The sequence below is a fragment of the Channa argus genome, chromosome 21, assembly GCF_033026475.1.
Source record: "Channa argus isolate prfri chromosome 21, Channa argus male v1.0, whole genome shotgun sequence".
NCBI classification, from domain to species: Eukaryota; Metazoa; Chordata; class Actinopteri; order Anabantiformes; family Channidae; genus Channa; species Channa argus.
The window spans coordinates 997,004-1,005,789 of NC_090217.1; the positions used below are offsets into that span (position 1 = coordinate 997,004).

The following is an 8,786-nucleotide window of genomic DNA, read 5'->3' on the forward strand; positions in this document are numbered from 1 at the left end:
TTGGTTAAGCTGGTTCTGGTCTGACTTCATATGAAAACAAATGTAGGTGGGAACAGTTTCTGTACGTCAGTGTCGCTTTCCACAGTCGGGGAGATACTGTCCATCAGCTTGTTGATAATATGGATCATCCCATTGGATGCGATCACGTCTGACTGGACTATGGCACCTTTCTTTCTGCTCCCATGGATACGGATTTTAGTCTGAGATTCCTGGAAAGAAACAAGAGTTGCTCAATGCCAACTGATGTTCGAGCATGTTTCACGTTAGCAGTTACAATACCGAATTTGCAAAGATAGTTTTTAAGTTTTATTAGCAGTTTAAATGGACTCACTCTCAGGAAAACAGCAACAATTACTTTGGACATAGTGTTGAGTCAAACAAATCAATTTGTGAAGGTTTGTGGGCACACATACTAACACACACTCTGTTAAAGTCAAATCATGGCATTTTCTATTTAAATGTAATCTCCTGATGGTTCCTGGCTGTATTTAGCTTGATTTGTTTCAAGACAGCACAGTATTCTGAGGTAGGACTAGTGCTCAGAAACCAGAACAATAGACAAGTCATCACTGATCAAATGTCATTGAATCCAGGTTTAATGGTTCATTTCAACCCAGTGGATTTATGTGAAAAGAAAAACACTTCAGAGAAAACTTCTCACCCCATCTGACATGTCTGTCTCAGCTGATTTCCCTGTCAGAGTGTAAAAGATGTCAGTTTTCTTCAGTGTGTCAAACGGCATCACTCCGGCAACCAGGTGCATCTTACACAGGTATTTAGCTTTGGTTTGGTCTGCGGTCAGACTCCTCACCTGGTGATTATACAGCATCAACATTACATTTAACGCCCCAGCTCACTACTCACAAATAGTTAGGGATATTGGACTTGCAAGACGTTCATGCTACATTGATATTATATGAAATTAGGGCATTTAAGTAGAAGTATGCAATGGTAATTTCTTCATCTCAAACAATTTATTTAAACAAAAGCTAACAACGGTGGGTATAGTAGTAGTGTAGCTTAGTAGTGCAATCCTGCAAACACACATTTCCTGATTTAACTCAGAGTTTTGTCTCTTAGCAAAGCTTTGTCAGAAACAGCAGAAAAAGCTTCTTACAGAAGTTCCTCTAAACCCTTTGTTGATCGGGACAAAGACAGTGAAAGGACCCAAGTTCTGCAGAGGCCATGAAAGAGAACCTGAAAATGACAGAAGTGGTTTGTATTTCACACTGACTGATGACGACCTGATTATAAACCACAGAAACAACATCTGGACAACTTGTCGCCGCTTCTATTTAATCTGCTTCATATGTTGGTTAAGTTTTTTTCTTAAAGTGATGAATGTCATCAAACTGCTAATTTGGGACATAAGTAATGAAAGCCAGTGTTTGTTATGTTTTATTAGAATTAAATCTATGTGTTATTCTGTATCTTTGCTCAAACCAACAGTCCGTCATTGTACCAAACAGAGTGATGGCATTGCTCAGCTGATTGCTCCACTGTCCCCCAGGTTCTGTGTTCAGGTCGTTCAGACGCTGCATGATGTTCCCATAACACACTTTACCGTTACCAATGAAACCCTCCAGACAGGTGCACCTTAGGGACAGGGGGACAGAGGGACAGGTTTGACACAGCCTCAAGACCAACACATCAATGAGAAAATTATTCATTAATAAAAATAAAGTGACTTACTCCACTCTTCCTGGTCCAACGGAGGTACAGTTGGCATTCTGGTGACAGGAATCAAGTCTACAGGAGTCCTTCATGCTGCAGACGCCATTCAAGAGGTTTTCAAAGCCAGGAAGACACTCGCAGTGAGACTAAACAGAACACAGCAGAAACACAAAGGTTGATCATGGACACTGAGATACTTCACGCTGATCCCATTTATTACCCAAGTCTTTCTCCTGTCCTCAGTCCCAATCTCTTTCCTGATGAGGTTGCTAAATCTGACCTTGTTCTTGTGTCTGATCCACTTTAAGACATCAATATTGTGTTCCTGATCCTGACAAAGATGTTTATCTAGTTTTAATACTTATCCTGAGAGCGATCTGTTTCCTGATCCAAATACTGTTCCTGTTTCTGTTCTTCACAAGCTAATTTCTTCCATCTGACCCTAATTTTTACTCAGTCTTGCTCTAGATCTTGTTGTAATTGGGATAAGAATGGAGTTCCCTGATCCTAATCACAACAAGATCCTAAGCACCCTAGCTCAATCTGATCCTGCTTCTTTTCCTTTTCACCCAGCATCCTCCTACCTTCCCTGGTCCATCGTAGACACATGTGCTGGACTCCGCAGAGCAGCCTCCTCGATTGGTCTGACATGGATCGATGGCCATACACACTCGTCCATCCCCGCTGTAACCCTCGTGACAGGTGCACAGGTGCTGGTTTGGACCAGTGTGGACACAGGAGGCGTGGACATGACAGATGTTCCGAAGACAGGGGTTTATAGCTAAGAGACAAAGATCTGAATGACTCCAAGTCACTTTTAAGGCTGAAAATTATATGGCTTGTAGAAGAACATTTAGTTGGAAAATGACCTCAAAATCTACAACACTACTTCAGTTGTCCTCCATCCGTCCATTATCTAAACTTCTTATCCTGTGGACAGTGGTGGGGACAGGAGTCAACCTCAAACTCAACTCAACCCAATTATATTTCTCAGTATACTGCTGAATTATTTTCCCAATAAGATGTGGCTAGGAACTATTTTCTTGTTTATGCTGCAAGTCAAAACCTAATAATTCACTAGATTGTGTTAATTGATTTGTTTAAAGGTGCCTTCAGTTAGTTGGTCTGATGCATCTAAATACTTTTCACATATAGAGTTAATTAAAATCAGTGAGTTTCTAAAGCTCATTCACAACTGTTCACTATAAGAAATGTAACAACCAACATGCAATGACAGCGATGCTTATGAAAACGCAGGGAACTTGTAAATGCGTCCTATACCCTCATGAACAATTTAACCATGGGGTCCAATAGCAGAATGTCTCCATGAGTTTGGATTATACACATAAACTCACATAAACACTGATCCCCTGATTTCCAGTAACCTGGTAAACACTGACACACCAGCTGTCCAGTTAGAGCTTCTTCCATGCAGCGAGCGTTCTGCTGACAGCTGAGAACTGAGCACTCAGGTAATTCTACAGCACAAGACACGGGACAGGTAAACGTGAAACAGGAAACAGAAGAAGGTCCCAGCTATTGTGAACAAAACACACAATTAGGGGACTGACCTCGGTCACAGTTTGGACCTGAATATCCAGAGAAACACGTGCATCTACCATTACCGCTTACTCCAGAGTCACACAGGCCATGGATGCAGGAACATACTGGAGGAGACGAAGCAAAAATGCCACGTGAGGGAACAAACCAATTCAGCTGGTTTAGTTTCTGAAAAGGTTAGTGAAGTTACCTGAGCTGCAGAATGGTCCGTATCGAGCAGGTGCACAATCTTCACATGCAGTTCCTGCAAAGCCCACCTGGACCACACACACACACACCCACCCACATATAACAATGAAAACCCACTAAAAGGTGAGTGTATACTGGTGACAGTACATTTATTATAGCTGTTCTTTAGAGGGTTCTATTGAAACCGGGATTTCATTCAGGAGGTTTCGGGGCTCCTAGAGGTGATACTTGCACTCATATGGGGGTGCTACTGATACAACTTTTGAAGGCTGTACTTGGTGCTAGATGAACGTGCTGCAGTCCTTCAGAGGGTTCTGCTGGGCAAATGGTCCCTGAAAGGGTTCTGTTAGTTATTTATAAGGATTCTAAGGTTTGAGATGCCAGAGTTCCGTTACGGCTGTCTACAAGGTGCTAATAAAATTGAGGAGGATGTAGTGGGATCTAGTGGCCACACAAGGGGATCTGGGGCAGATTTAAAGTGTATGTTATTGTGTCCAGATGTGTTACCTGACAGGTGCAGGTCCCATTCCCCCCCAGTCCATCAGAACAGACTCCTCTGTTGCTGCAGGGTCTGTCAGCCCCATCAGGACACTCTGACAACACAAAAGGAAACTGCCATCAGAGAGTTGTTGGAACATTGTTTTTGTGTTTTCTCTGAGGAACCTATGGGGGGGGGCCATACAACATATGGGCCATGATTTTGAAGACCACAGTGGAAACAGGCCTTTGGACTTTCATGTGTTTTTGTCCTTGATGATGAGAATTGTCCTCTGTCTGTATGAAACACCTTAGGTTTTGTGTCCTGTCCTGTGTTACTTGTGTTGTCTGTCTACACTGTCTGTCTGTACTGTTTTTCGTCTGCACTGTTTGCACTCGATGCACTTTACTATAGCTTGTGTTGTTTGTAGCACCTTGGTTCTTGGAGGAACGTTATCTCGTTTCTACTGTGTACTGTGTACCACTGTGTATAGTAGAAATGACAATAAAAACCACTTGACTTGACTTGACTTGACACCTGGGGAAATGTGTTTGGTGTTGGGAGTCTGAACACAGGTGTCCAGTCAGCGCAGTGACCGTCAGCAGATCTGTGTCCTGCTGACCCAGAGTCTGCATAGAGGAAGGAAGTTTAGATTCCTTCAGGACAATCTGCATCCTCCAGGACTGGAGATATGACAGGAATCACCTGGAAGACTGGTCACACATACTGCTGATCTGTTCAAGAACTTCGGGAGGAAATGTCATCAGAGTCAGTGCAGAAAGTTTCATATTGTACAGAAGTTACTACAATGTCAAAAATCGATCAAAAACAGAGCAAAGTAAAACTAAAAGGCCTCACACAGCAGGAACTGAGCCACAGTTTCAGGCCTCCAGACAACTGTGCATATTAACTTTCACGCTTAACTAATGGTTTTTCTGCATCTTTCAGTGTTATGATGCTTTAATGAGGAAGGACTCTGTTGAAACAAGTTAAAGAGATTCTTAGCCAATCAGAACAGACAGGCCAATGTTCCCATGGTAACGGTGGGCTATTTAATTCTGCAGCGGTTTATTTAAATGTTTTCTAAAAGTGCATCTAAAGTACTCTGAGCTTCAATATGTGAGTATTTCAGCCCAATGTGCTCGTTTTTTACCTTTCAAGAACATTTGTAATCACAATCTTTATTTTCTTTTCCATTTACAAATTCCTTTAGTCACGAGTCTTTCATCCAGTTTCTCTGGCTGTTTCTCTGGTTGATCACATCCTTTGGTTTGTTTTCCTTCAGTCATCAGTTCCATCTTTATTGCACTGGAAACTCAGGGTTCCTGTCAAGTAAGAAGCTTCAACTCTTGTTTCTTTCCCCAGTCGCCATATGTGACCTTCATGCATTTACGCCGGAATGTTGTAAATGTGGATGTTGGGGCAGCAGTGGCTCAGTTGGTAGAGTTGCCACCTACTGACCATAGGGTCAGAGGTTCACGCCCCACCCTTCCCTATTTCTGGTCAAGACACTGAACCCCCAACAGCCTATCCCATCCCCAGCCGTGCAATGTGCCAAGTCTACATGCGGACAAATCATCTTCTGTGGCGACCCTGAACTCATGGGATAAGCTGCAAGGACCAAAATAAAAAAGTTGTACATGTGGTTTTTGAATGCAGTAGGCCTCACATTGGGAAGTTGATTTGTGTTTATTTTTTGCTCTTCTTTCAGAGTGTGTTAACTTGGAAACAAACTAAACTGCTTTTTTTCATCCTTCTCCCCAGTGGATGAACCCTGTATTTTTTAAAGCCATGAACATGTTTTTATCCTCACCAACACAGTCTTGTCCCCAGTAGCCTGGACAGCAGCTCTTCACCTCCTCCTCCTTATAACACTCGAAGGAGCAGCCACTGATGGGTAACTTCATACTGATGGTTCGGATGTAGTAGCTGCACAGAAAACCATAGATGGTCGATGCATGTTTTTTTACAAGCCAAACAGCTGCTCACTGCTGCCGCATGCTCAGACTCACCTGCAGTCTTTGGCTGTGGAGCCCGGGGTCTGTTTGAATCCTGATGGACAGGGAATCAACGAGCTGACACTGCATGCATGACAGGAGGTCCGAGTCCTCAACACAGTTGAGTTTGAGCAGAAGTTCTGAGAAACAAACACAACAAATGCTTTTATTTTGTTTCACAGCTGCTTCACTGCAAAAAGTGACAAGATCTCCAGTTTATAGCCAAAAGTGTCATTTCTGAGTCTTACAGTACGTCTGTGTGTTGTTCTTTGGTCACAGAGCATATGTTTGTGTAAGTTAGGAAAGTCTCCTGAAGAGTTTTGGAGGTTGATAATGTCTGTAGAACTGCTGCTGCATTGGATGATATTATTCCTACATAGTGCATAAAGGTCTTCCACAAGGATGAATATTTACTTTTCAACTGGTCATGCACATTTTCATGGACTTCCCTACTTCAGACTGCCATTGACGACCTGCAGACCAGCTGCATTTAGACTAAATGTTTCTTTAGAAAGTAAATATTCATATTGAAAATTACAGGTTTATTAATCCTGTCCTAAAAATCTTACACTGAACCTCTTGTTAAAGAATTAAAACTTAATAGTATGGACCAGTGTCCATACTGCTTTTGGTAGCTCTGCTTCTGCTCACAAAACATCTGTCTTCATATAGAAGGCCTGCACTGACCACATATTTCAGGTCAGAGTGGTTTACTACTGGAGTGACACACAGATAGTGAGAGAATTTTATTAGCTCATGTCACCAGTCTGATTGTTGTAACTAGTGCTGCAGTGTCAGTGTAATCAGTGTGGGGTCGAGTCTGTGAGAAAACATAATCTGAAACATCAGTTAGTGACTAACTGCTAACAGGAAGTGCATGTAATGACTTTGCTTATCCGCTGCATCTGATCCTCCCAGGAAACAGCAACACTCGCTGGAAAAGACAAGAACTTTCCTGGTTTTATTCAGTGAACAGAAATACCAGAATAATTAAATAACTAGGGGTCAAAACAGAAAACATTTTCAACACAACAACACATCATTTACAACAATGTAAAAGTGCTTCTAGAAAGGAAGTTCAGGAAGAATGACCTCAGCAGATAAATGCTAAAGGCTGATGGTTAAAAACCACCTGTCACACTATAAAAACATGAAGACAAACATGAATTTAAAATATCTGAACCATCACATAAACAGGCAAAATCTATTTTCTAAAGTTTTATGAAGGAAAAGCTCAAGAATCACATATAGAACATGAGTAAAACGTATAGAATTCAATAATAAGGGTTTCAGTTAATTTAAGGTTTTATTTTAAGAATTATTTTAGCAGCCTGGAGTTTGAATCTAGTTAACATTAATATTGTTCAAAGTTTAAAAGCCTTTCGGGTAATGACATTACAGATTTTGGTGTCAGGGGACCTTATCCTTAAACAGCAGTTGAATGTATTGATTTATTGATGAGTTAATGAGTTTTAACTGCACTGATTAATACTGAACCTGAACATTTAAAATGACCCAATTTAAGGGAATCTTAAATAAAAACTGTTAATGCTGTATGATGAAATTCAGAGATTTTGCTCTTATGGGACTGTAAAAGAAAAATGATGTGTTTCTGCTCCTAAGTCTGACCTGACATTAAGCATTTTCGTCAGGTTTAGGAGTAAATTTGAGCAGGTTTTAATCTTTTTTTTATGCCTCAACAACACTAGAACACAGCAGCTCTTCCAGGTCAACGGACAGAAACAGCACTAACCTCAAGACTAAAAACTGTTCTTACCTGTTTCGCTGCAGCTGAACCCTTAATCATCATCATCATCAGAGAGACTTGAAGCAGCTTCGCCATCTGACAGCACTTCATGTCTCCTGTCCTTGTCCTGTCACACACTGGTCCTGGCTCTTCCTGTCCTGCTCTTTTCAGCCTCTCCTCCTCCTCCTCTTCCTCCGTGTGTTTCCTGGAGCTCAAAGAAAAGTGCTGACATAGCTGAAACACACAGAAGAGACGAGCTGATTGTATTTAACAGGAAGTCTCTCTCTTAACCCCCATTTTTTCTAGGAAAACTTAAAGAACGTTTTCAGTTTTTCCGGTGTGTGTTAAAACAACTGTCAGGTGCTGTGTGAACACAACAGTCCTGTTCCTGCTGATTATTAGATTTATGTGAAGTTAAAAAGAGGCTTGATCAGCCTGTTAGATTCAGTGAGTCTGAGTTTGATAGTCAGCAAGGAAACAGACTTTAACTTGGAAAGGTTCCATGATTAGCTTCAAATTAACAGACACTTTGGATTTTGTCATCCATCACATCTAGTAGAGGTGCATTAAAAACCCGGTTAAGTGTTGCTACAGTTACCTGACCCTATTCTCCCTTCTTCAGCGTGCAGTCAGAACAGTAATATAGGGCACAGGCCAAGAGAGCCACAGAGGCCAGGGGCCCATGGGTCAGAGAAGGTTCTGTTCATATTATATGTTGACTCCAGTGAATGAGCTGGGTTCTGATTTAAGATGATGATCAGGGTCCGTCTACCTGAACCAGAAAAAAACCCGATATGGGATCTGGGTGTGGATACTTCCTGGAGACTCTGCTGCTAATCAAGTTCTCATTTAATAATTTAGAGGGATGATGAAGATGATGAAGCTGATGATGATAAGGAGGAAGAGGACGTCTCTGTGTCTTACACATGATAAACCAGTGTCTGTGAGCTGTGAATAACAGGATATCCTGGACTGTAAATAAGTATCTGTGTCTTTCCTGAAACTTTCTGCTCCGTCATCAGACACACACACACACACACACTTTTTGCTGACTCTCAGAACAAACAGTTGAACTCTTTGTTCATCAGTCACATGTTGAGCTGCAGACAGTTGTCCCTAACAATGTCCACACTAACATGGA

At 41.6% G+C, this 8,786-nt stretch overlaps 1 protein-coding gene across 4 annotated transcripts in view; it reads right to left on the reverse strand.

Annotated features, from left to right (window-relative positions):
• The window catches only part of stab2 (stabilin 2), a 42,009-nt gene that overhangs the window by 31,398 nt on the left and 1,825 nt on the right, over window positions 1-8,786 (reverse strand). For 3 of the 4 annotated variants that reach the window (XM_067490873.1, XM_067490872.1, XM_067490871.1), the window contains exons 2-14: window positions 7,676-7,879; window positions 5,914-6,038; window positions 5,715-5,830; window positions 3,931-4,016; window positions 3,425-3,491; window positions 3,246-3,341; window positions 3,030-3,152; window positions 2,259-2,455; window positions 1,693-1,820; window positions 1,463-1,596; window positions 1,118-1,197; window positions 662-811; window positions 66-209 (exon numbers count right to left, since the gene is read on the reverse strand). In XM_067490873.1, coding sequence (XP_067346974.1) covers window positions 66-209; window positions 662-811; window positions 1,118-1,197; window positions 1,463-1,596; window positions 1,693-1,820; window positions 2,259-2,455; window positions 3,030-3,152; window positions 3,246-3,341; window positions 3,425-3,491; window positions 3,931-4,016; window positions 5,715-5,830; window positions 5,914-6,038; window positions 7,676-7,879 — 1,650 coding nt within the window. Of the gene's footprint in view, window positions 1-65; window positions 210-661; window positions 812-1,117; window positions 1,198-1,462; window positions 1,597-1,692; window positions 1,821-2,258; window positions 2,456-3,029; window positions 3,153-3,245; window positions 3,342-3,424; window positions 3,492-3,930; window positions 4,017-5,714; window positions 5,831-5,913; window positions 6,039-6,785; window positions 6,833-7,675; window positions 7,880-8,786 lie in introns of those variants that run through there. The other variant, XM_067490874.1, reaches the window with a different exon arrangement.